This window comes from Chrysemys picta, chromosome 8 (assembly GCF_011386835.1).
Source record: "Chrysemys picta bellii isolate R12L10 chromosome 8, ASM1138683v2, whole genome shotgun sequence".
Taxonomy (NCBI): Eukaryota; Metazoa; Chordata; order Testudines; family Emydidae; genus Chrysemys; species Chrysemys picta.
The window spans coordinates 76,184,482-76,212,286 of record NC_088798.1 but is presented as its reverse complement, the minus strand read 5'-3'; the positions used below and the strand labels follow the sequence as shown (position 1 = coordinate 76,212,286).

Here is a 27,805-nt window from a genome sequence, read left to right as displayed (position 1 = left end):
TTGTCCCTATGCTTTGCAGAGCCCTGACTCGCATGAAGAGCCTGCTCCTTCTTCCCTCTGGCAGGAGCCCTGCAGCACCTGCCCACTGCTCCTTAGTTGCCCTGGCAGCCTTTTTTAGCTCTGCGGAGAAGCAGAGTCCCAGTTCATTATTTTAACTGTAATATTTTGGTTTGATCATTTTTGGTTGCAAAAAGCACCAGGATGGCACATTTTGCCTCGGCTGAGCCTTTCTGCTCGGTTACAGAGAGGCAGAAGCAGAGATCAAGGGGCATAGAGCCCGCAGGCACGTATTAGCCTTTCCATTGCAGTTTGGGCTTGACACTAAAGCTCTGTGCTGGGGGCGGGTCCTGTTTTAAATGCCTCGTGCACCAGTGCTTGCATCACCACCCATGGGCACCTATTCCATACCCCAAGAGATCTCATTACCGGGATATTGCCCCCGATAATCTGTCTAAATTTCTCTATGCTTTATTTCACCCCTATATGGTTATCCTCAGCTGGCCCCACATGCTTCAGATTCTTCAATTCGCAAAGAATTCTGGGGAAAATCTGTAGGAATTTGTGCCTCTCCCCAAACATGAAACAGCAAGGGTTGGATCCAAATTCCAGGCACACGTGTGCGCGCTTCCTTCCAGTGTTGCCAACTCTTATTTTGCAATGTTTTTATTCCCAGCTCCTAGAATCCTGTGAATATGGAAATATCTCAACTTTCATTTTAAAAAAACAAAACTCTTTTTTTTAGCCATCTGCTGCATGGAAAAAGCTTGAAAATGTGGCACACCCCCTCACCACCCCCTGAAAGCCCAGGAACTAGAAGCCAAATAAAAGAACTCAAGATGTATCTTTGTACAGATAATAGTATGCGTTTTTTTTAGGCCTGACACATGAGTTTTGACTGTTTGGGGCTGCCGACCTTGAGTTTCTCTTCTGCATATTTTCAGTGTTTTGTAGTTGCAGCACAGGCTCTGTTGTCTTAGTGTGACCTTCTCTGTGTCTTACATCTACTAGCCTATCAAACTGCGCTGTAACTTAAAGCTGAAAGCACAAGCAGAGCTGAAGAAATCTGTGCCCAACCCCTAGCACCAATCACTGAGCCATTGCCCGACAGGGAGCAGGCACATGGGTCATTGTTAACTTAATTACCATTGCTTTTAATAAAAGCGTAGCTGCTTTTGGAGCTGCCTCCTTCTGAGCAATGCATAGAAGGCCCATAAGGGCTGGCCCATCTGTGCCTAAAGCTAACACTCCCTTTGATGGGGAGCGCTGCGGGGAACTGGCCAGAGGCGTCCACTGCAGGTTTAAGGAGGCTGGTACGTTGTACAATAGAGGATGGCACAGATGTTTCCTAGCACTGGGCCCCAAGGTGTGGGGGTGGGGCCCTTGGTGCTGTGGGGGAGGGGCTTAGGCTGTTTCAACTCACATGTCCTGTTGTAAGATAACACTTTCAACAATCCAACCAATTCTATTAATCCTGTAGTTGTGTCACTGGTTGGAGGAAGGATAGTTTGTCCTTGTGCTAGTGAGAGCACACAGGTGAGCCAGATCTGCAGAGGGAAATGTTGAGCAATGAGGAATGCTCCTCTCCACGTCTCTGGCTGGAAATCAAACGTCCCTGTGTATCAGCGTTATTGGATTCAGACTGGCTCAATTGGCAGCAGTCACTTTTGGGTTTTTTGCACATAATGCTGGCTGCCCTGTTCTAGATTTACTGCTGTCATGGCTCAGGGCTGGTTTGCTGAGTTTCAGCCTGATATGATTGCTCATTTCCTTTGCTGAGAAGGGAAGTGTGGAACAGCTGGGGCCTGCTGCTCCAACATGGGCTGGGCCCAGCACAGCACCACTAGAACACAAAGGCTTGTTTTACATCATCCAGTGAGCAGGTCCTAGCTCAAATAAAGGTGCTGACTTAAAAACAAATCCAAACCCTGACTCCCTCACTGATGTGCCCAGGAGGCAGGCGTGTCTGGCACTCTCTTATTTTACTGTTGCTAACAATCATGTGCTGTTAGCTGCAGAATGGATTTCTGTAAGTAACTGTATTTAAATATTGTTTAATCCAAAGGCAAATCAATATGCATAAATACTTGTTACTGAATAGTGATACTTGACAGCCTGTAAAAGATAGTCAGAAATATTTTAGCATCAAGAAGGAAGGGCTAATGGCTTTGAAACAGCCCAATCAATACAAAGCTCAGTGGGCTCACGTCACGCTTACAGGGAGGTTGTCCATTTTGTGCATGACAGGTATAACTTGTTTGTCCCTTCTTGACAGGACTTACGTGGACCGCCATGAACATGAACAGCTCTCAGGGTTACAATTGCAGGTGTAGTGCCAGAGCGTGTCCTTCCCTGGTACAGCAACTCCACAGTAGGCCTCTTCACCAGCAAGCCTGGCTATCTGACACTTGCTCTTTAGGCCAGATGCTGATCTCTAGTTTAGTGCTCATGCCAAGTGCACTGGTATCATTATGAGGGGACAGGGCTGAAGTAACCTGGCTGCTGCCTGTTGGCAGGCAGAGAGAATAGATTGGGTTTAGTTTTGACAGTTAACAGGATCTGGGTCTGGTGAACTCCATGACCCCCACCCCTCAGCCGGGGCAGAAACATGCACAGAGCAACTCCTGTACAGCATGCACGCGGAAGTGGCTTAAAGCCATATTTGCACATCCCTGAGCCTGCGCAGCTGCCCCCGAGCTAATAACGCCTAAGGTCTCTCCAGCATGACTGAGATGCAGGGAAGTCTTTTTCAGGCTCTTAGCCCCCTATGCCAGTGGCAGGGAAGGTGATGGCATATAGCCAGTTAAGCTGAAGGCTCGCAGCCTATAATGTAACCCTGTGTACTATTTCCCCGGGGGGGGGGGGGGGGGGAGAAAGGAGGGTGACTCCTGGGTTGCAGGTCTGTGCAGGCAAACTAGATCCAGCCCTTAGTTTTTCTGCAGCAAGCCTGTGCTGTAGCAAGGGCTTGTTCAGCTGCATAGATTTTGCCTGCTTTAGAAAGGGCTCGAGGACACCTTGTGTTTGGTGCCTCATTTCATTGTAAGCACACAGTTTTGTGTAGTTCCTACAAAGCACTGGCAGATGGCTGCCATATAAATACAACTATTTATTATATCATCAGTAGGGACTCCCACTGGGGAAAGCCTGCAGGAGGCATACGGATTACAAGAGCAGTCCACCATGCCAAGCAGGGGGATCCACTCAGCTGAGTGCCTAATCCAGGCATTGAAGATAACAACATGACTCTAAAAGGGCATGGTTAGCCCAAGTCTGCATGGCCCAGGGACCAAACCATATCTCTCTCCTCCCCCTGCTGTATTAGAGAAACTGCCTTTGGGATGACACAGCATTAGATCAGACAAACTTACGTGACTGTACAGCATTCGCCGTGGCAGGAATGCTGCCGGAAATCAAAGTGTTGTTAAAGGGCTTTCTGTGGATAAAAATTCTAAACAGAACCTGGAGTGATGGACGGGGCATGTGGTACCCTGGGTTAATGTACTAGGCTGTCTCCTGTGTCAGGGTCTAGATTCAGGTCGCAGGGGAAATGGAAGTGGTGGCCTCAATCCAGCCTTTAATGGACATTTATCTGCAAAGCATCAGAGAGTACAACCGGCAACACGGGCTTAGCTGAGTCGAGCCCTGTGCTTGACTAGCCACTGCTGCCAGTCAGGGAGGGTGATACATAGAAGCTACCAGGCCTGATTGCCATGGGCTGGGAAATTCATCGACGGACAGACTGGTGCCTTTTTTGTTTTGTTTCTTTAGATGTATAAAGAAGGCCTGAAAGATTTCCCTGCCAAAAGCTCCCTTTCGACCCCTCCCCACTCATTAGACATTCAGGTCTTGGCCATCTTTCTTTTCTAATCAGGCTCTATCAAAAACTGGAGGACAACTATGTTCATGACATCACAGATAACCAAGCAAGAGAAACCTGATTAATTGGCAGGATAAATGATTTCTAATTATTTCTTTTTTGTTTAGAATGCCTGAGTTTTTATTTGGGGTTTGTTAACATCTATTTAACTCAAAACCCTAACAAATAGCTGGAAGAAAGGCTTTTTTGTTGAATATTCAACATCTTTCAACAAAGGTCGCAGAAGGCTCCTAATCTGAATCTATGGGTCCTCTATGCAGATCTCCAGCAAACCCAGGAAGACAAGCATTGATATCCGTGGTGTTTCTGAGGGAAGACACAAGCAGAAAGCACACTTAAAAATAGAAACCTAACAGCTTTCGATCTTTCTCTATAAATTGTAAAGCAGCAAAAGAAAGGGTCACCATTAAAAAAAGAACAAAGACCGATTGCAGTTGCGTGGGAAAGTCTTTTCCGTTTACAAAGCACAGATGTATAGGTGCCTGAATTAGCAAGTATGTGATTAAAAATGCGCATCAGTTCTCTGGAACCTGAAGAATCTCTGCATTTTACTAAACAGATTGAAACCTTCTGTTACTTACATTAAACATATTAGAAGTTGAGGACAAGATGCAATATTCCTTAAACACATATACTCCCATTATCTGGTATCTTAGCATGGACCAAGATGTGAAATGAAAACACTCCCCAAAATGTTTGTATCTTTCTTTAATAATGGAGCTGTTGGCTCACTTGCCTTGTGGAGGGATTTTGCTTTGACCAGCAGTTTACTCAATAGTTTGTTTATGCATATCCGTCAAAATTCACCAGGTTATCATGAATTATTTTTTTTTAAGCTCAGTCAGATTACAGATATCCTGGTCTTAACTCCTGAATAATGGTATTTATAGAGCTAAGGAGTTCCTTAAAATAGCCATCATTGTCCCCTTCCCTTTGTTCTTCTGCTGCCAGTTCTTCGTATTCAGTGCGGAGCATGCTCAGCGTGGTGCTGAGAGCATAGTCTCCTTGGTATCCGTCCCTGCAGGCGGCCATCAGAACGCGCACTGTTTTTAGAACTTTTTCTCGAGTGTCATGCTCCGGCAATGCCAGGAGGTTAGAAATAATCACACACCAGCCCTGTTCCACCACAGCTGGCACCAGGTTCACTTGTTTGTACTGCTGAACTTTCTCTTCCAATTGGTCTTCCTTGTTCTCAGAATCCTCAAGCAGCATCTGCAAGAAATCATGTTAAATTGATTATCTGTATCCAAGAACAATAACTACCCTTAGTACTGTTTCCAGCAGGTTATACAGTATATCAGTGCCCATGGGTGAATCCAGACATCCCACGACTCCTGGCTTTTGACAGCATTGTACTCTATTTTATTTCTTTATATGGTGCATGAAGTTAGCCTGAAAGATTTGTTTTGCTTGTTGGTTTTTTTTGCATTAGAAATTCAGGTCTCATCTACTCTGGAAATTGATTGGAGAACGAGTAGAATTATGATATTGCAAGACACTGAAAATCTGATTGAAAGGAGAAGGGGGTGAGATGAGACTGTTTTAAACAAATTATTATGTATTTTCATGCTCACCTATATAACTCCGGCACGTACTAAACACTTTGGATACAAGACCTCTTTGTTAAACACTTAATATCTCCACCCTTCATTTAAGAGCATTCCCAATTCCCACTGGAGGCACCTCCAGCAAAGCTAGGGAAGACAGTGTTGCTATTCTTGATATTTCTATGATTAAAACAAAGCAGAGAGAAAACAACTTTTCTTTGAGGGGGGAGAGGGAGATGGGAAACAAAGGGCATAAGCGCAATTTTATGAAATATCCTTTGTGGGGCAATGTTATACCAGGACCGAGCAAGCAAAGCCTCAGGTGAATCCAGTGAGATACCAAAGGGAAGCCAGCACAGCCCTATTGAACTGCATGGTAAATGCTCCCACATACAATATACACCTGTAACAGGGTAGAGCTCCTAGAATCCAGAGGAGGACAGTGAGATGCACAGGACACTGGTGGAGCCCTTGTGCTGTTCCACAAGAGACCCCCCCATTTCCTTAATAAAGGAGAAAAGGGCAGAAAAAGTCACTGTCAAGTCAATTCCTTAAACTGTGCTTATTTGAAGCAGTTGCCTGAAGGCTTCACTGCGCCCGTGGCCTCGGTGCTGCTGTCTGCAGCAAATGGCAGAGAGTTGACTTTTTAGCCTGCTGGCATTTCAGGCCTGATTTTTGCTTTCCATTGCCTTTTCTAGGAGGTGGGGGTCTGTCCAGGATCCTCCCCCCACATCTTTCACCCTGTGGTTCGCCAGCGGCACCATGCTCAAGCTCTGCATCATCACAATTCTCTCTCTCTTGCTGAACTTAGCTCATTGGTGCTGCTCTGACAACCGCCAGAAGGGGATGCTTGGGCACAAGCCACAGTGCTCTGTTCCCCACATCCAGAGACCAGGCACGTGGCTTCCACAGTGTTCCCAGCTCCTGCTGGCCCAGGAAGCAAGAGTATGAGCTAGGATCCTGATTGTGCCATGGCCCAACCCAATGCTCACCTTACGCCAGCCCTAAATAAAAGGTGCATCCATTCCGTTCAGTGCAGTTATATGGACATTCAACAACCTCACCACGAGTGAGCTGAGACGTGGATTCCCACCCCACCGTCTCAGTTACAACAGGCACGTTTAAGGCTTTCAGCGGGGAATGAGCTGGTTTAGCATACTCTGAATAATGATGCTCACAGGGCAGGTGTCACACTGAAGAACCTGCACATCCTTTTACAGCTGGCTTCAATACTAAACGCTGGCGTTAAATATTCAGGCCTAGCAGAGCTGGTAGGGGAATGCGAGAAGCAGTCGTTGACATATATAGGAATCCCATGCATGTGTCACGGGCTGGAATGTGACCCTAGATGCATCTCAGTCTGTGTGCCAGAAGGAGCTGTTCACAGCACCATTTCCCAAAGAAGAGCAATATGGCGTCTGTTTCCCTTTAAGAGCTATTCCTCTGGCTTGGCTGGTGGCCTCCTGTGATAATTACTATGTATGCGCTTCATTAATTAGATCTGAATAGCACAAGTCTGCTTGCTACGGTATTATCATTAAGGGAAGATTAGGGCTTTTACAGGTCTGATAAGCACAAATTCAAATCTGCAGAAGAAAAAGGCTGGAAATCAGCAGAGATACAGTGAAACTCGCACAAAGGATGAGCCTTGCTAATAAGCAACTACCTGTCTGGAGGGACCACTCGAGTCTCCCCAAGGTTTCCTGTAACATTTTATCTAGCCTTTATTTAAGGGCCCACCTCTGCTACGAACTGACTTTTGTTCATCCCTTGGGTGGTTGCTGCTGGCATGTTTCACGGCATTGTATTTATACTTTGATTTACCGTAGGTGGGGAGAAAAGGAAGAAAAACTCAGGCGAGATTTCCCTTCCCACAATCCTGCAGGAAAGCCATTTCCACCACCTGGAAAACTTTACAGTATTTTCAGTGCACGCAGATTGTCCATCCTTTCAGGGTTAAACAGAGACAATGAAGCAGGAAAAGCAGTTCAGAACCAGCTTCTCTTTTGCTTCATTTCACTGAGCTGGCACTGGCATGGGCTGGAGTTAGTTTTGCTTCATTTAAAAAAAAAAAATAGCCTATTGCTTTTCAGTCTGTCACCCCGAAGCTAGTCCTTTACAGCATTTGTGACATCACCACTTATTCAGATTAATCCAGCACCTTTCCAGGTGCTGTTTTTTTCCATTTTGTCTGCAGACGTAATGAGAGCAGTCTGTGACGTACATCCTAGAAAATAGTTTTCACTCTCAAAAGGGCTATAAATGTCATTGTTCCAGTATAAAACTTAGACTGTGTAGGGTGTGCAGATTATCTCAAGATAGATTGAATCTGTGAACAGATGGAGTTGCTAAAGGTACAATATTAAAACATGGAATGGGATTAAAGGGACAATGCTAAAACAAGTCATAGATACAAATTCCTTATTTGTGCCGTTGAAGGGACAGGGTTAATTTATATTGGACCCAATATTTATATTTTATAAAACTTCAGACTAACAAAAATATTTCCATCTCGTATAAAAAGTCCATTAAAAACTACTTTTAAAGCATATAATCATTTTTCTTCAAGGTCTGAAACCCAAACACTACAGCAATAAAAATCTGCAGGTGAAACTGACTATAAACAGAAGTGAAACTTGACTTAATTGATTTTCATTCTCCAATGTAACAGAAACGCAGAAAATAAACAACAAATCAAACAGTGGCTAGTAAACAGGGTTTTAAGCTGATATTTACAGTAATAATCAAAGCTGGTGCTAAGTAAAATAGATATAGATGTTTACTTGGTTACAACCTAAGATTTACAAATGGACAGTGCCCCATAAAATTAAAAGAATTACAAAAATCTAGCTACTTTGCACATTGATACCCTGGTAACACTCTTTGCATTTCATTCACTTTGGACAATGAAACCAGAATGATCATTTCCTGGCTCTTCTGCACTCTAGCACACGTTCTTGGTTTTAACATTTCAGGGTAAAAAACCCACCACCACCAAAACAAACATTGATTTTATTGTTAAAAAGATGCTTAAATGGCTACACAATATTTTCAAGGTTCAGAGACAAGATCAGCCCAGGGAGTACAAACTGCCTATGCCAGGGATGGCCAACCTGAGCCTGAGAAGGAGCCAGAATTTACCAATGTACATTGCCAAAGAGCCACAGTAATATGTCAGCAGCCCCCCAGCAGCTCCCACCCACCCCCGCGCCTCCCGCTCATGGGCAGCCCCGCGGATCAGCGCCTCCTCATCCCTCCCTACACCTCCCGATCAACTGTTTTGTGGCATGCAGGAGGGTCGGAGGGGGAGGAGTGAGGGCATAGCAGGCTCAGGGGAGGGGGCGGGAATGGGTGGAGGGGGACAGAGCCAGGGGTTGAGCAGGGAGCACTCCCCAGCACATTAGAAAGTTGGTGCCTGTAGCTCCAGCCCCAGAGTTGGTACCTATACAAGAAGCCGCATATTAACTTCTGAAGAGCTCCGGAGCCACAGGTTAGCCACCCCTGGTCTATGCAATATGGAACCCAGCTCCACAGGGGCTTCTCCTGCAGTGCTGCAGGGAGGCATGTTGGAGCAGAGCGGGCCTTCCACCCCCTGGAGATAGAGGTGATGCGTTGGGGGGGGGGATGCAGGGTCACATGCCTCTCCAGATTTGCTGCTTGGCTTGTACGGAGCATGCTCAGTAACACTGCTGAAGCCAGCTGCCCTCACTCTGAACCCAAATCTCCACTCCCCCCCCCAACCCCACCCCACTATCAGCAGGCACAGCTTGTCTCTGCCTGGAGAGTTCCCTGGTATCATGCCTCTCTGTTTGGCCTTGATACAACTGCCCTTTAATGAAGATCCTAAGAACTGTCTTGCATCGTTATAACTGTTCCTGATTCACATGCATTTCCTCACTCCCAGGAGTATAGTTCACATCTTCACTGTCAACCAGTGAACATGCGCTCCAGCAAACTGCCCCACAGCCCTCTTACCTTTTCCACAATCAGGTCATAGAGCAGCGTCACAACGCGTATGTAGAGAGTCTCCATGCCTTTTTCTTTGAAGAGATTTCTAAGTACTTGAAGGCCACCAAGCTTGAGGAACTGCAGCTGGGCATAGGGGAAGTGTCTCAGCATCGAAGACAAAGCAAAGAGAGCCTGGCAAGCACAACAGTTAATCAGTCTTCTAGTCCAGTGACAGCTGCCATATCTGAATGAACTCTTGCTCAGCAATCTATTCTGAAGAGCCCTAGCATTCTGGCTTCATCTTCCTTTATGGATTGCCACAAAAGGCAGCTGATTAATGCTACATAATATGGGTGCGATTTAAAAGCCCATCAACAATCTCACTTAATGACTTCTAATCAGGGGAGAAAAACACAACTGTGTTCACTCATGACTTGCTGTTCTGCAAATGCTTGCCCTTGTTAATTTAAATCTCTCCTCACCAGCGAGGTGGTATCTCTGCATGGAACCTGAGTGTGGTGTCTGATCCCCAACTTACAGGAACTCGAAGACCATGGATACGTCCACATTGCGGTCAGAGGTGTGACTGCAGCTTGTGCAGACATCCTCCACTAGTTTTAATCTCGCTAGCTCGGGTACCAGAGCAGTGAAGCTGCAGCACCATGTGCTTCAGGTGGGGCTGTACAAGCCTGCCTATAACCCTGGGTAATTACTCCTGATGAGCAGTGAAACTGCAGCAGCACAGACTTCGAGCTCTCTCAGTTAAAGCTAGTGTAGTCATACCCCCTGCTTAGTCCTGCAACCTCTTCTGACTTCAGGGGGTACTGTAGGTGCTCAACACCCCTCAGGATCATGCCCTTTGACCCTTCTCCAGGTTAGATGCTGTCAGCACATCAATGCAGCTCTCACAGACTGACACTGCCCGCATCAACTTTATATGCTCTCAGACTTTAAGGCCAGAAGGGACCATCATGATCTAGTCCAGGGGTTCTCAAACTTCATTGCACCGTGACTCCATTCTGACAACAAAATTACTACACAACACTGAGAAGGGGGACCAAACCCAAAGCCTGTGGACTTCAGCCCCATATGGGGTGTGTGTGTGTAATCTGAGCCCTGGTGCCCAGGGCTGAAGCCGAAGCCTGAGCCCCACCGCCCAGGGCTGAAGACTTCTAGCTTGGGCTTTAGCCCTGGGCCCCAGCAAATCTGATGACCCCATTAAAATAGGGTTGCGACACACTTTGGGGTCCTGACCCACACTTTGAGGACCGCTTATCTAGTCTGACCTCCTGGACATCGCAGGCCACAGAACCTTACCCACCCACTCCTGTAATAGACCCACAACCTCTGGCTGAGTTACTGAAGTCCTCAAATCATGATTTAAAGACTACAAGTTACAGAGAATCCACCATTTACTCTGGTTCAAACCTGCAAGTGACCCGTGCCCCACGCTGCAAAGGAAGGCCAAAAAAATCCAGGGTCTCTGCCAACCTGACCAACGGGAAAATTCCTGCCCAACCCCAAATATGGCAATCAGTTGGACCCTGAGCATGTGGGCAAGACCCACCAGCCAGATACCTTGAGAAGAATTCTCTGTAATAACTCTCAGCCCTCCCCATCTAGTGTCCCATCTCCAGCCATCGGGGATACTTGCTGTTAGCAGTTGCAGCTCAGCTACATGCCATTGTAAGCAATCTCATCATACCTTCCCCTCCATAAACTTATCAAGCTCAGTCTTGAAGCCAGTTAGGTCTTTTCCCCCATTGCTCTCCTTGGAAGGCTGTTCCAGAACTTCACTCCTCTGATGGTTAGAAACCTTCATCTAATTTCAAGCCTAAACTTGCTGATGGCCAGTTTATATCCATTTGTTCTTGTGTCCATACTGACACTTAAATAACTCCTCTCCCTCCCTGGCATTTATAGCGAGCAATCATATCTCCCCTCGGCCTTCATTTGGTTAGGATAAATACGCCAAGCTCTTTGGAGTCTCCTTTCATAAGGTAGGTTTCCATTCCTCTGATCACCCTAGCAGCCCTTCTCTGACCCGGTTCTAGTTTGAATTCATCTTTCTTAAACATGGGAGACTAGAAGTGCACACAGTATTCCAGATGAGGTCTCACCAGTGCCTTGTATAATGGCAATAACACTTCCCTGTCTCCACTGAAAATACCTCCCCGATGCATCCTAGGACTGCATTCGCCTTTTTCACAGCCACATCAAATTGGCAGCTCATAGTCTTCCTGTGATTAACCAATACACCCAGGTATTTCTCCTCCTCTGTCACTCCCAACTGATACATCCCCAGGTTATAGCAAAAATTCTTGTTGTTAGTCCCTAAGTACATGACCTTGCACTTTTCACTATTAAATTTCATCCCATTTCTATTACTTCAGTTTTCAAAGTCATCCAGATCGTCTGTATGATATTCCGGTCCTCCTTCATATTGGCAATACCTCCCCCAACTTTGCATCATCCACAAATTTTATTAGCACACTCCCACTTTTTGTGCCAATGTCATGAATGAAAAGCTTAACTTTATTATCTCAGCTGTATAGGATCTTCCAAGAAAACTTACTTTGAGCAATTACTTTAAATGGTGTCAGATACAGCACACAGTTCATGGCACTGTCTCCCTATTAAAGCAGTTTCCAAACAGTTTTGTCTAGTGGTTCAGTCGCAGGACTGGGAGTCAGGATTTCTGGGTTGTGTTCCTGGCTTTGCTACTGATTCACCGTGTGACACATGGCACATCACTTCACCTTTCTGTGTCCCAGGTTCCCTCTCTGTGAAATGAGGAGAACACCACTGGCCTACCCTACAGGTGTACTGTGAGGCCTAACTGATGTTCAGGAAGAGCCTGAGATCCCTGGGTGAAAGGGTCTAGAAGCGCAAAGGGTTTATATTCTTTATCTCCCAGGACAATTGATTGAGGCTGCTGCTTAGGCAAGGGTTGCATCTGTCTGTATCTGCAGCAAGCAGTCTGCTGTTGCTACAGTTCCCCAAGGAGCATGATAAACAAATGCAGCACTAGAACATGGAGTTGCACAAGAGGCTCTTTCTAAATACCAGAGCTGAGATGGGGAAATGTTCTGTGCTTAAAGCTGTTGTAGCCCATGCACCTTGCATTCCTCCTGCTATGGTGGGGATAAGCCCGAATATGCAGGAAGGAGCAGGTGACCAGTCCAAATGAGAGTGAAAACTAATGGCAAAGACATTGTTCTGAATCTTTCTAGTACTAGATACAAGGTTTGGGATAGATGTAGGGCCAATGAGATTTTTACTTTGATTTGGTTTAGCTGCTGCTATTAACTCAGTCTATAGTATTTATATAGCCTCAATCACCACAATACTGAAGCACTGAAACAGAGTAACATGAGAGAGGCAGGTTGCAGATCAAGATGGGTTCTGCTCTCACTGAGCTTTGTTAACTTGTATTTCAGGCAGTAGGTCTGTTAAAATAGCCAAACTGGACCTATGCCCATCACTTGAACTGAACCCAAGCCAAAGATTTTCTCCTTCTGGGGGCTTTGCAGTCTGGATGCTGTGCCCAAATACCCTGAGAAAGCCTATGCTCAAATCTCCAGCCCAACCAGCAGAAATAGTACCAGTATTCTGGTGGATGTCACTTTGGCAGACACCCATCCAGCCCCATCAAAGCTCAGATAGCTTGGATAAATATTGAACTTCTGAGTGTTTCTCTAATCCTTCAGAACTCACTGATGTACAGCCATCACTCTCACCTCCCTGTTCACTGCTCTCACTGAGTGCATCTTGTCTTAAACTGGATTATGAACTCTGATTCTGTGTGAATACAGACCCAATTCTGCTTGAGCTCTTTGGGCACTACCGCAGTACAGATAACTCATCCTAATATAAAGATTACTTTGGCTAGTGATAGAGACGTTTAGGTGCTCTCTCCCTTTCAGAGCTGTTACAGGCCTGTGGTTAAGGCTGAGGAAGGGGGCAATTTGTGGCTAAATTATTGATTTTTACACCTCTCTGATATTCACAAAAATGGTTACTTGAAGCAATATGTTAAGTGTTAAGCAAGGTGCCCAGGCTGCCAGTCTACCCCTCAGGAAAGGCTGCTGCTGAAACGAGAACTATTACTGAGATCATCCATCTCCGAGCCTGCCAACAATGGGAACTGACTCCTTAGTGCACAATGGTGTTTCCTGCACCCACTGTGGGCAGATCAGAACAGACAGCTATTTTTCCCCAATCCAATATATTTCTATTTTATAATCTCTTAGTTGCCCGCAGTAGTTTAGTGGATGCTTCTGTCTCCTCCTCACCACAGTCCATAGTATCAGTGTGCTGGCATGCTGACTCCTCCTCCACCCAAGCACGGCTAGATGGGAAATAGGACTCTCCTGCACTCACCATGTTTTCATTCTGATGGGAGTAAAAATCTCTCCCTGTCACGCACGACTGTTACATGCATTGCAGCTGATGCTGAAGTACCACATCAGCCTGTAGTTCTGCACTACACACCAGAGCCATCCCCTTTGTTCAGAAAAAGGCCTTAAAGATTGTCATACTGGATGGTGGGGGCTTAGATTTGAAGAGAGACTGTCACAACTAAAAGTATTTTGCCTGGAAAGGGGACGGGTTAAGGAGCCTAGACAGAAGCATCCAAATTATGACAAGGACAGTGAAAACCTTACCCTATCGTAATACAAGAACGAGGGTCACTCAGTTAAACTCCAGGCCGTGGTGAAAGGGCTCTCTGGAGTCATTTGTTACAGCTCAGTCAGTAAACTAAATTAAAGAAAATATTGGGGTGATTTCTCTGTCTCTGGTGAGGTCACCCCGTCTCTGAATGCTGCCAGAAGTCTTTGAAAAAGGCAAAAGTTTTGCTTTTGGAATGAGGCAGACTACACTCCAGGGCAATGGTTTTCAAACCCTTCCCTAGATACCTCCTCACCGTCCCTGTGAGGTCATCACACTCCTCGCATCACACATGCTGGGCTAGGCCAGCAGGATGCTCAGTGTCATTTTCAGGAACATGCTGTAAACATTTCTAGCAAGTGCAGCTTTACACAAGCGTGCCTGCCCAGCCTTGACAAGGAGGGAATCTTTTCATGCAAGTGAATAAATGCCTCGGTCTCTCCACTCCTGTGGCCCACACATTCCTTGAGACTCAGGAGTTTATCACAGGCTAGAGGGAAACATTTTCATGGGGTCCTCTTTTAAAATACTGACAGCACATCACTGATATTAATGGCAGGGGCATTAAGGTTGAGTAACAGGAGCTACTTTTTCCACTCCTCCTGTGGAATTCACAGTGCCAGAAGGTCACTGAGTCAAACGCTGGGCTTGAATTTGAAAAGGAGCTAGATAATTTTATGGCCAACAACAACCATTTGTAGCTTTGCATGTTAAGGTAAGGGTAATCAGATCTCATGCTTGAGCGAGTAAACTGATCACTGAAGGGGAGAGTGAAGAATCCCGTACCTCAACGTACAGCACTGCACATTTAGCTAGGGGCATTAGGAGAGCTTTTCGCCTTCCTCTGAAGCATCAGATATTGGCCCCTGCTTGAGGCAGGATGCCAAAGTGGATGCAGCAATTATCTTCTCCAGAACATCGACTCCTATTCATTAGCCTGTGATCTTCATGCCGGGATCAGCTCCTTCCCTCCCAGACTAACATACAGCACTGCCTGCCCAACAGTATGAACTCGCTGTGTGATCTGAGTTTTCCTTTTAAAGTAGGGCAAGGCCTATTGCTGCCATGAGGTGACAACAGTGGGCTGGCTAATGGCACTGTACACCAGAGAGGCAAGGTTTCCCTGTTAGTACACAACTGCAGCTTGTTAACTATAACAAGGGTCACCTTGAGAGCACTGAAAGAAGAACAGAACCCCATCAGTCTGGGTGGAAGGGGGGGAATGCCCATAGACCTTAGGGCTGAATCTAACCCTCTGAACATAGCCTGACACCGCTTCTGTGAATGCGCCTCATTATAAAGCACCACATATCCATGAACAGGCGACACAGATCACATCACTATGTAGTGGTGCCAATGCAAGACTATACACCTGGATGTCATATTTAGGAAACGTTAATACACACAAAAGGCCAACTTACCTTTTTCTTCACAGACAATGGTTGTTCCGTAGCTAAAATAACCATCAGTTTTTGTAGAGCACCACCCTCAATTGCTTCCACTTGAACTTTGGGATTGCTGAGGGAAAAAGCAAAACGAACATCAGGAACAGACAATAGATCACAGGGAAACTAAACAGGTTAGCACACATTTTGCTGCAGGCTTGTTTCTAGGTAAGGTGTTTTTTTTTTTTTTAATAGTGGGGATGAGTTACTTTCAAGATGTACTGCAAGGCGTTAATGAATATTAAGCACCTATTTCAAATTGGATTGTTTAACAACATCTGCCTCAATTCCTCCCTATATGAGGGACTGTCTATGAAGGTGACACCTGCTGGTGAAATTTGGCACTGCATACCTGATCTAGGAACTGTTTTTGTCATTAGGACAAGCACATGTTTTTGTGTACGTAAAACCTCAAGCTAAACAGAAACACTTATTTTTAAAAGCCAACCCAGATGCTGACAGTTGCCATGTACTTTCTTTACTCCAAAGAGAACTATTAGCACAGGCAGGGTCATCTAAATGTGAGTGATTTGGGAGATCCTAGTATCACATTGCAAAACATTTTGCTTCTTTCTCCTGATCAGAATGAATACATCCCTGACAGAAGATTGTGAGGGTGCCTCTGGCATCAGCACCATCACCACATGACCCGGGGCGTGAACTTCTGAGGCTACCTGGAGGATGAGAGGGAGGGCCAGAGAGGGAAACAATATAGTAGCCATCTGTATGCAATCTGAACATGGAGAACAATGCACCTGGTCTGAAATCAGTGACATTTCCAAAGTCAAACTATGTATGGCAGAATCAACAATGAAACCATCTGAGATCCCAATTTGAAAACTCAATATATGGAAAATTGCAACCACATTTTTACATAAACTACCATCTATTTTCATTTAGGTGTCATGGCTTCTGTTATTTCCTTTCATTAATAACTAATTAAAGTTGTGTTACTTAATTAGCCAACTAGCACACATCTGAGCATGGGGCAGAATAATAGATATCTTCCCTCTACAGTTTCTGTTACTCCTTCTTGTGGCCTGCATGGCAAAAGGTTGCAGCAGAGAAGGTGCGGTTACTAGACCAGGGCAGTTCACAAATGCAGACCTGTGATTTCGGTGAGTCACCTCCTTCATTTACCTGCCCTGTGCTAATGGAAGCTACGCTGCCACAGGCCTGGCACCACCCAGCTGAGCCACCATGCTGATTTGAAGAGTGCCTATTTGCATCGCCACCAAACCCTCCTAGTCTGACTCTCAATACCCTCCTCTTGCTGAGGCAGCCAAAGCTGGTTGTGAGGTGGTGGGGACTACTCCAACAGCTGGATATCAGCACTTTGCCCAGAAACATCACAGCTCCCTTTGTGCTGATTGGGTGATTCCGGCCGGTGGATCCCATTACAGAAGCGTCTCTCCTCTTTTGTGTAGGTATGTATTTATTTATCGCAGGATCATGCTAGTCAAAAGTTAGCCCACATTGTTAAGTCCAGGACAGATACTCTAGATCTTTTCCTTCATATAACCCTTAGGAGGCAAAGGGAGGCATGTATGGTACAATACCATATTTAACATGGGGTAAAGGCCATCATACTCCTTGGTTGGCTGTAAAGTGAAGTCAGTGTCCCAAACTCCCAATCAATTTCAAACTGACTGGCCTGGTTGAGAGGGGCATCTGAAACATACCTGCTGAGGGAAATGTGGCTTTGCAAGTTAACTAACCCTGCTGGCTACCAAAGGTCTGGTCTACACTACTGACCTATATCAGTATAACTACGTCGCTCAGGGGTGTTCAAATTCTAGCCTCATCTGGAGGCATAAGAAACGTTTCAGTTCTAGTGCCATGTAACTGACAGACTGGCACCAAAAAGATCAATATAATCAGTAGTGCAACAGAAAGTGAAATGTGACTGACATAACCTGAAGTGATGGCAGCACAACACATAAGGGGCATGGCTAGGCATTCTGTGCTGTTCCTTCTGGGTGTACTAGGTTCTCATTAGTAAATATCTTTTTGTTACCACAAGTGTTAACCTAGCAATGATCTCTCCCATCACCATTTCTCGCCTTTCGTTCACACCAATTGCTCCATTAATCCCTTTCACTTTATATTCTATCTATCTCTTAATGGCCTTTTATTCCAGTTCTCACTTTTCACCTCTCTCTTGTTCCTCAGTTTCTATTAACACACTGATTTATTTAAATACTTCTCTGTCACTGCCCAGCCTGTACTGTAGGACCCGTCTTTCCCCACACCTGCAGAAGGGAACTTTGTCCCCAAAGCTCATGAATTATAAATTATGACTTGGGTCTAACACACGCACAAAGTCTCATGTTATGCAGTTTTCCTTATGGATTATAAATGGCTACAACCACCGTCCACTGTACAAATGGGCTGGAGCTGTATAATTCCAGTTCTTGACCTGAACTGCCCCATAGTTTGTGGGTCTTGGGGCCAGCTAACACCTTGGCTTCAGGAGTTCTCATACTTCGTGGTGCATGTGCACACTTCAGGTAAGGCTACTGACACAAGAGGGTATCAAGGAAGGCAACACATTCCTTACTGCCTCTTCCCAGATAATGCTGCACAACAGGGTGGGGGTTTGAATAAAGTGTGCCCATCACATATGGGGTATATGAACCATCCAGTGCAGGGCAGACTGGGTCTGGCTAGGCCAGGGAAAACGCGATGCTAGGCACATTTTACTGCCTCTCTGAAACCCCTGGTGGGCATGTGTGCTGCAGCCTGCCAGCAGTGGGCCTGACCATACAAGCTCGCTGCTTTCCAGGCAATATTTTAGACACACACTTCAAGTGCTCTGATTTGCAGATCAAAATTTACACACAGTAATAACAATAAAAAGGAAGGGAGGCTCCAGGGTTAGTACAGGAGGCTGGGAATTACTATTTCTGGGCTGTATTCACTATTCTGTCACCAACTCACTGTGCCATCTTGGGAAAGTCACCTGGAGCCAGCTCCTGTCAGCCTTATTATGGGCTATTCCCAGGGTTTGGTACTGCTCAGCTTGAGTGGCCAAATCCAGCCCTTAACCAGTAGGTGGCTCATTTTACCCAATGGGGTTAGTACCATTAACACAGGGGTGCTGGGAGGATGATTTCTTTAATGTCTGTGAAGTGCTTGGCCAGCCTGGGCGGATAAGGACTTTCAGCGTCTGAGATAAGTTCCGAGTATTACTGTTAATAAAAAACCCTGGACACCCAAGAGGCCGACATGCATAAAGTGGGTTGCAGAGTCCTGTTTATACCACAGCACATGAAGACATGTTATCTCTCTCTTTTATTGTGAGCAATTCTAGTCAGACTGTACCCTGAGTGCTGAGCTCTCATTGGGGAGGTACTAGGGTGGTCTCAGCCTTTTTCAATCTCCTGAAAATACTTTACAGAGGTTTAAAGTTAGTGCTGCAGCGTGCTTCTTTGGGGGTGAGCATGGAAGTGTCATGCTGAAGGGTTCCTCCTTGGTGGGGTTGGTGGTGAGAAATGAATATGCACATTTGGACCAAAATGTCTAGCTGTCTTTGTGCCTGATCCCAAACAACACTCAGCACTCAGTACCCCTTGGGCACTTGCTTTCTGAGGAAAGAATACAGTGCATCAGCCTTTCTTGACTTTGAAGCAGCATTTGTGCTGCAGTTAGACTAAGGTCACATGTCTCTGCTACAGTTGAACATTTAGAGTTGTTACGATTACCAGAAAGCTGGAGCAGCCAGTGCCAAGAAACATACAAGAGATAAAGACAGAGACAGGCAAAGGAGGTCATAAAAACAGAAAGACAAATGGGTTTGGGCAGGGAGAAGCATCGAATTGAACCGATGGCTTAATATTAGCTCATAAAAATGAAGCAAACATAAAGCTTTCCTGTGTCAATCAGGGTGTGAGGCAATCTATCAGAAAGCATTTCTGCAGGGAGATTAGAAGCAGGATCACTTTGGGTTTTGCTTTTCTTATCATTATAATGACTCAGTGTTTCGGAGGTGGCAGATCTGATGTGCGGATTCCAGATTCTAATTACCAGGTTGACCTCAATATAGAAAAAAACAGATTGTGAAAGCCACCTACTAATGGCTTCCTTTGATTCTTTTCCTCACTCAATAGCTGAGATACTGAGAGACTCTATTAATAACAAGCCATATTTTGTGGACTGAACAGCAGAAGCACAATAAAGCAGCAGCCAGTACTATACAAGGTGTCAAGGAGAGAAAATCCAGCTGCTTTTCTTTCCAGCCTGACTCTCCACTTGCAAAGCTTTCGAGGAAATTAAGCCTCTGTTTGGAGGATTTTGGGGGTGGAGGAGTTGAAGACAGCAAATTTTTCAAGACAAGGAGAGTTCCAGCCACATCCAGGGGGTTGTGGAAAATGAATGGCCAACCAGGATTGAATAATGGCTGAGATGTGGTAATGAAAACTGAAGCTACAGTGTCAAAGCAGAGAAAAGGCAAACAATAAGTAACCCTGAGGGAATGGTACTGGAAAGTATAACAAATCCCTCCATTCCAAAGATATCACAGCACATTATAAACATCAGTTAAGCTGTTTCGTGTGAGGCAAGAGGCCTTACACAATGTATAATTCACCTGTGGAACTCACTGCCTTAAGATATCACTGAGGCAAAAGGCTTAGTAGGATTCAAGAAAGGGTTGTCAAATATCAGGGGGTAGCCGTGTGTGTCTGTATCCACAAAAACAACAAGGAGTCCGGTGGCACCTTAAAGACTAACAGATTTATTTGGGCATAAACTTTCGTGGGTAAGTAAAGAACGGTTACTCACCTTCTGTAACTGTTGTTCTTCGAGATGTGTTGTTCACGTCCATTACACATTAGGTGTATGCGCGCCGCGTGCACGGACGTCGGAAACTTTTCCCCTTAGCGGCTCCCGTCGGGCCGGCAGGGCCCCCTCCTTCCCGCCAGAGCGGCGCCCCGCTCCAGGGTATATATATATCCCTGCCGACCCGACCCCTCCGGTTCCTTCTTGCCGGAGACTCCGACAGAGGGGAAGGAGGGTGGGAAGTGTAATGGACGTGAACAACACATCTCGAAGAACAACAGTTACAGAAGGTGAGTAACCGTTCTTTCTTCTTCGAGTGATTGTTCACGTCCATTACACATTAGGTGATTCCCAAGCTTACCACTGGAGGTGGGTAGGAGTCAAGATACAACTGACTGTAACACAGCCCGACCGACCATTGCTAAGCCGTTTTGAATTCCCGGAAGATACGTCGCGATGAGGTGTATCGCATGGGCTATACAGAAGTTCCATAATTGGAGTGCTTCGTGACAGAGGGGAGAAGACCGGGACCCGCCCTGCTTGTTTATATAGAACATGGCGGTAGTGTTGTCCGTCAGGACTGCCACGCTGTGACCCTTTATGGTGGCGCAGAAGGTCTGACAGGCGAGGCGAACCGCTCTTAGCTCCTTCAGATTGATGTGAAGCAGCTTGTCTTCTCTGGACCACAACCCTTGGGTCCGCAGTTCCCCCAGGTGTGCCCCCCAGCCCAGGTCCGATGCATCTGTTACCAACGTCAGAGTGGGCTGTGGGGCAGCGAAGGGGATCCCTTCGCATACCTGTTGGCGATCGAGCCACCAGTGTAGGGAGCTGAGCACCTGGTTTGGGATCGTGACTACTTGATCCAATGGGTCTCTGTTGGGGCGATGCGTGTGGGCGAACCACAACTGTAAAGGTCGCAGCCTCAGGCGGGCATGCCTGACCACATGTGTGCAAGCTGCCATATGTCCCAGAAGCTGCATGCAACACCTTGCCGTTGTCGTGGGGAACTTTTGGACCGAACTTACGGCTTTGTGAATTGACATGAACCGTGCCTCTGGTAGGCTCGCTTGCGCGGTTACCGAGTCCAGGGTTGCACCTATGAAGTCCAGCCTCTGTGTGGGGACTAACGTGGACTTGGGTACATTGACCCGGAGGCCGAGCCTGTCGAACGTCTGCAAGGCCAGCTTCACGCGCGATTGGACCTCGGCCTCCGACCTGCCCGCGAGTAGCCAATCGTCCAGGTACGGGAACACCCGCATCCTTCTCTTTCGAAGGAAGGCTGCCACCACGGACATGCATTTTGTGAACACTCGTGGTGCTGATGCCAGGCCGAAGGGCAGGACCGTAAATTGGAAGTGGCGCTGGTTGACCATGAAGCGCAGGAATCGCCTGTGAGCTGGATTGATTGCAATGTGAAAATAGGCATCTTTCATATCGAGGGCAGCATACCAATCCCCCGGATCCAGGGATGGGATAATAGTTCCCAGGGAGACCATACGGAAGCGAACTTTGATCAGGAACTTGTTTAGCTCGCGCAGGTCCAAAATAGGACGGAGGCCTCCTTTTGCCTTGGGGATCAGGAAGTATCTGGAGTAGAATCCTTTTCCCCTCAGGTCTGTTGGGACCTCTTCCACTGCTCCAGCAGCGAGAAGGGTCTGCACCTCCTGCGTGAGAAGTTGCTCGTGAGAAGGGTCCCTGAGGAGGGACGGGGAGGGGGGATGGCAGGGAGGGGGCGAGGAAAAATGAAGGGTATAGCCCGCCTTCACTGTGCGCAGGACCCATCGGTCCGATGTTATGCGCGACCATGCCCGGTAGAAATGGGACAGGCGGTCTTTGAAAAACAGAGGAGTATCCGGTATGGGATATGGTACACTGTCCTCGGGCGTAGCTTCAAAAGCCTGGTTTGTTCCCTGGCTGCGGCTTGCCCTGGCCGTGACTCTGGCCCTGGTTAGGCGTATTGTTACGTCTCCGCCTGTTATCCCTGCCTCGATGGCGATACGGCTCGTGTCGGGGGCGAGGGTGATATTGCCTTTGCGGTGGCTGGGGTTTAAAGGGCTTACGCTGCGTTACTGGAGTGTGCATACCCAACGACTTAAGGGTCGCTCGTGAGTCTTTAAGGCTATGTAGCCTGGCGTCCGTCTGGTCGGAAAACAAGCCCGAACCTTCAAACGGGAGGTCCTGCAGCGTGGTCTGTACCTCTGGCGGGAGACCTGAAGCTTGTAACCACGCCGAACGCCTCATCACGACCCCCGACGCAATTGTTCTAGCCGCCGCGTCGGCTGAGTCTAGTGCAGCCTGCAATGAGGTCTTGGCCACTGCCATTCCCTCATCCACCAGGGCCGTGAACTCCTGATGCGTGTCAGGGGGGAGGGAGGCCTTAAACTTGGCAACTGATGCCCACGAGTTAAAGTTGTGCCTGTTTAGAATCGCCTGCTGATTGGCGATCCGTAGTTGAAGGCCCCCAGATGAATAGACTTTCCTCCCGAATAAGTCCAATCTCTTAGCTTCCTTGCCCTTGGGGGCAGGAGCTTGCTGGCCATGCCGCTCTTTTTCGTTGACCGCCGAGACCACCAGCGAGCAGGGGGACGGGTGCAGAAAGAGGAAGTCAAACCCTCTAGATGGGGCGAAGTATTTCCTCTCTACGCCTTTTGCCGTTGGCGCACTAGAGGCCGGTGTTTGCCACACCGTCTTATAGTTGGACTGTACTGTCCGTATAATCGGGAGAGCGACTCTGGAGGGGCCCTCTGGGCTCAGGATATCGACCATGGGGTCGTCCTGCTCTACAGTCTCCTCAGCTTGCAAGCCCAGATTGAGGGCTACCTGGCGAAGCAGGTCTTGGTGTGCCCAATGGTCGATCGGGGGAGGGCCGGACACCAGTGTGCCCGCTACCGCCTCGTCTGGCGAGGAGGAAGAGGTCGGGGCCTTCTGCCCATCCTCATTGTCCAGCAATCCGGCATCAGCCAGTTGTTCCTCTGCAGTCTGACCCGCAGTGTGGGATTGGGACGGCACCGTACTCGGTGCCGAGTCCACTCCTTCCCGCTCCGGCGGTCTAGAGACCGTTGCCTCCCTATACGATGGCGGACGGTGCCGCGGGGAGCGGGATCGGTGCCCGGATGGCCCGGATCTCGAGGCCCTCGATGGGGGTCCATGCTGGTGGTAGGCCCACGGTGTCCAGAATGGCCATTGGCTCGGTTGGCCCCATTGGGACTGACCGTAGTCTCTGCTGCCCCGTGATCTATGGGCATACCCGCCGTATCGGTCTGAGTCAGTCCCCGAGACCACAGACGGTGACCTGGAAGGCCACGGTGGAGCCGTAGGATGGTGCCGGTCCGGTTTTGGGGAGTAGCGTCTCCGCGACCAGGACCTAGAATAGCGCCTCGCCGACCTGGACCTGGAACGGTACCGGTGGTCGCGGGACCGGGAACGGCTACGGCTGGTCTGCCTTGGGTGACGAACCGCCGACGCTTCGCGGTGCCGACTCATGCTTGGTTGCTGAGTCGGTGCCGACCGCTTGATGAAGCCCGACTGCTGCGGTGCTTCCTGCGCCGAGGGCAACCGGGAGTCCACCGAGGCGGAGCTCGACCGGGACCGGTTTCTGGAGCGGTGCCGGGACGGCGACCGTGATGGGCGCAACATCGCCGGCTTGCCTCTACGCGGCAGCATCGGCGGAGCGCCCTCAGCGCGTGCTGAGGCCTCGACGGACAACGCGATGAGGTCCTTAGCTGCCTCAAACGTGTCCGGAGTGGAGGGCTGTTCCACGAGCTCCTCTAGCCCTTCATCCTCACTCGACGCGCCCATCCCGGGGCTCGATGGGCCTTTCGGCGCCGGAGCCACTACCGGGGTCCGTGTTGGGGCCGTATCGGCCTTAGGGGCACTCAAGGACTTTCTCGGTGCCGGCCTCTTGTGCGGGGAACGTCCTCGGGCCTTAGACTGGCCCTTCGCTTTCGCCGGCGAAGACGATCGGCGTCGTGCATTTCCCCGCTGGGTCGGTGCCGCGGGCTTCGGGTGACCCGCCGGTGCCGGTTCCCGCACTGATGCCGGGGCGCTCCGCACGGAGGCAGACGGTGCCGTCGAAGTGGAGGGCTGTAACGCCGTCTCCATGAGCAGCTGCTTAAGGCGAAAGTCCCTCTCTTTTTTAGTTCTGGGCTTAAAGGCCTTGCAGATCTTGCAGCGCTCTTTCTGATGAGCTTCCCCCAGGCAACGGAGACACGAGGCGTGGGGGTCGCTCAATGGCATAGGCCTACGGCATGTGGCACAAGCCTTGAAGCCTTGGGCATGTGGCATACCTCGCCGCCCAGGGCCGGTGCCGTGGCTGAACAAACAACCACGGCAGGAACTTTAAGTACTCTAATGAGCTGTTAACTACTGGCTCAACACTACTATAACTAACTGATAACTGCTAAGTAACACTAATGACTATTGCTAAGGGACACTCTCAGACGAGAGACAGAGTTGTTCCAACGCCGCCACGGACGGTAAGAAGGAACTGGAGGGGTCGGGTCGGCAGGGATATATATATACCCTGGAGCGGGGCGCCGCTCTGGCGGGAAGGAGGGGGCCCTGCCGGCCCGACGGGAGCCGCTAAGGGAAAAAGTTTCCGACGTCCGTGCACGCGGCGCGCGTACACCTAATGTGTAATGGACGTGAACAATCACTCGAAGAAGAACCCCACTTCTTCAGATGCATGGAGTGAAAATTACAGATGCAGGCATGATTATACTGACACATGAAGAGAAGGGAGTTACCTCACAAGTGGAGAACCAGTGTTGACAGGGCCAATACAATCCGGGTGGATGTAGTTCACTCCCAGTAATAGATGAGGTGGTGTCAATTCCAGGAGAGGAAAAGTTGCTTCTGTAATGAGCCAGCCACTCCCAGTCCCTATTCAAGCCCAAATTAATGGTATTAAATTTGCAAATAAATTTTAGTTCTGCAGTTTCTCTTTGAAGTCTGTTTCTGAAGTTTTTTTGTTCAAGTATGGCTACTTTTAAATTTGTTATAGAATGTTCAGGAAGATTGAAGTGTTCTCCTACTGGCTTTTGTATGTTACCATTCCTGATGTCTGATTTGTGTCCATTTATTCTTTTACGTAGAGACTGTCCGTTTTGGCAAGTGTACATGGCAGTGGGGCATTGCTGGCACATGATGACATATATCACATTAGTAGATGTGCAGGTGAATGAGTCCCTGATGGTGTGGCTGATGTGGTTGGGTCCTCTGATGGTGTCGCTAGAGTAGATATGGGGACAGAATAGGCAACGAGGTTTGTTACAGGGTTTGGTTCCTGGGTTTGTGTTTCTGTGGAGTGGTGTGTAGTTGCTGGTGAGTATTTGCTTCAAGTTGGGGGGTTGTCTGTAAGTGAGGACTGGCCTGCCTCCCAAGGTCTGTGAGAGTGAGGGATCGTTTTCTAGGATAGGTTGTAGATTGTTGATGATGTGCTGGAGAGGTTTTAGCTGGGGGCTGTATGTGATGGCCAGTGGTGTTCTGTTATTTTCCTTGTTGGGCCTGTCCTGTAGTAGGTGACTTCTGGGTACCCGTCTCACTCTGTCAATCTGTTTCCTCACTTCTCTGGGCGAGTACTGTAGTTTTAGGAATGCTTGATAAAGATTGTGTAGGTGTTTGTCTCTGTCTGAGGGATTGGAGCAAATTCGGTTGCATCTTAGGGCTTGGCTGTAGACAATGGATCGTGAATTGACACCTTCTCATCAATTACTGGGAGTGAACTACATCCGCCCTGATTGTACTGGCCCTGTCAACACTGGTTCTCCACTTGTGAAGTAGGGTGACCAGCTGAGAGACATGAAACATCAGGATGCGGGGGGAGTGGGGGAGGGGTGCCGGCGGAACAAAAAAAACAAACAAATAAACAAAACAAGAGCTGCCGGAGCATAGGAAAAATTGGTGGGGGCTGAGAACCCACTGGCAGCTCCACGCTCCGCCCCCCCGCACCAGCTCGCCTCCGCTCCGCCTCCACCTCACCTGAGTGGGCTGTCGCATCCTGCTTCTCCCCCCTCCCTCCAGAGCTTGCGGGGCCATACAGCTGATTAGCGCAAGCCTGGGAGGGAGGGGGGAGGAAGAGGAATGCGGCATGCTTGGAAAAGAGGTGGGGCCAGGGCCGGGATTTGGGGAGAGATCCAATGGGGGAGGGAAAGGGCGGAGCGGGGCGCGAGCCCTCTCCGCCTGTGTTCCAGAGGGCAAAATATTGGGACTGTCCCGATAAAATCAGGATGTCTGGTCACCCTACTTATGAAGTAACTCCCTTCTCTTCATGTGTCAGTATAACAATACCTGCATCTGCAATTTTCATTCCATGCATCTGAAGAAGTGGGTTTTTTACTGACGAAAGCTTATGCCCAAATAAATCAGTTAGTCTTTAAGGTGCCACCAGACTCATAGGCGCCGACTCCGTGGGTGCTCCAGGGTTGGAGCACCCACGGAGAAAAATTGGTGGGTACTCAGCACCCACTGGCATCTCCCCGTGGCCCCTTCCTCCTGCTCCAGCTCACCTCCGCCAGGAGCGCACCGCCGCGTCCTGCTTCTCCCCACTCCCTCCCAGCTGATTCACGGGGCAGGGAGGGAGGGAGGGGGAAGGAGGGAGAACGCGGTTCTCTGGAGGAAGAGGCATGGCTGGGGCGGAGATTTGGGGAAGGGATCCAATGGGGGCAGGGAGGGGGCGGGACCGGGACTTTGGGGATGGGGTTGGAATGGGGGTGGGGCAGGGGCGGGGAAAGGGTGGAGTTGGGGCGGGGCCAGGTGTGGGGGGCGTGGGCACCCATTGGCGCCAGAGAAAGTTGGCGCCTATGACCGGACTCCTTGTTTTTTTTAAGAAAGGGATGGAACATTGATGTGGATAATAAGAATATCCACAGTTAAATCAAATAGAATAAAATTATAAGGAATGTAAAGCTACGTTTCAGGGCATAGGCCAAGCACTACCTTATAGCAAAGGAGGAACCTTCCCCTATGGTTCCCAAACTTTTATACTGGTGACCCCTTTCATACAGCAAGCTTCTGAGTGCAACCCCCGTTTGTAAATTAAAAACACTTTTTAAATATTTAATACTATTATAAATGCTGGAGGTGAATCAGGGTTTGGGGTGGAGGCTGACAGCTTGTGACTCCCCGCCGTGGAATAACCTCACGACCCTCTGAGGGGTCACAGCCCCCAGTTTGAGAACTCCTGCTCTATGTGAAGGCTATCCTTCAATTGTCCATTGTGGCGTGCTTTACACCTTCCTCTGCAGCATATGGTACTGGCCACTCAGAGACATGACATTGAACTTGCTGGACCCCTGGTCTAACCCAGTTTAGCAACTGCCATAGTCCCAGGGCTTTGCCAACCACCCCAATGCCAGTTCACACAGTGGTCCACAAACTTTTCCACTGGTCCAGCTGGTGCATAATTTACAAGCCATAATGTTTCTGTTCCTGCATTTATAGATGCACAGGTGCAGACTTCCATATCTCTGGTCTGTAAATGTGAAGCACTGCCTGTAAGGTCTCATAGACTTTAAGGTCAGAAGGGACCATTACGATCATCT

The 27,805-nt window shown here is 48.3% G+C and overlaps 1 protein-coding gene across 9 annotated transcripts in view; it reads right to left on the bottom strand.

Moving 5' to 3' along the window:
* Nucleotides 1-4,567: 4,567 nt before the first annotated feature.
* Nucleotides 4,568-27,805, bottom strand: part of SIL1 (SIL1 nucleotide exchange factor) — a 234,465-nt gene continuing 211,227 nt past the window's right edge. For 7 of the 9 annotated variants that reach the window (XM_005280793.5, XM_065555881.1, XM_042850757.2 and 4 more), the window contains 3 exons: nucleotides 15,462-15,558; nucleotides 9,397-9,561; nucleotides 4,568-5,086 (listed from right to left, as the gene is read on the bottom strand). In XM_005280793.5, coding sequence (XP_005280850.2) covers nucleotides 4,721-5,086; nucleotides 9,397-9,561; nucleotides 15,462-15,558 — 628 coding nt within the window. In that variant the 3' untranslated portion in view covers nucleotides 4,568-4,720. The remainder of the gene's footprint in view (nucleotides 5,087-9,396; nucleotides 9,562-15,461; nucleotides 15,559-27,805) is intronic. The other 2 variants (XM_042850758.2, XM_065555879.1) reach the window with 1 other exon arrangement.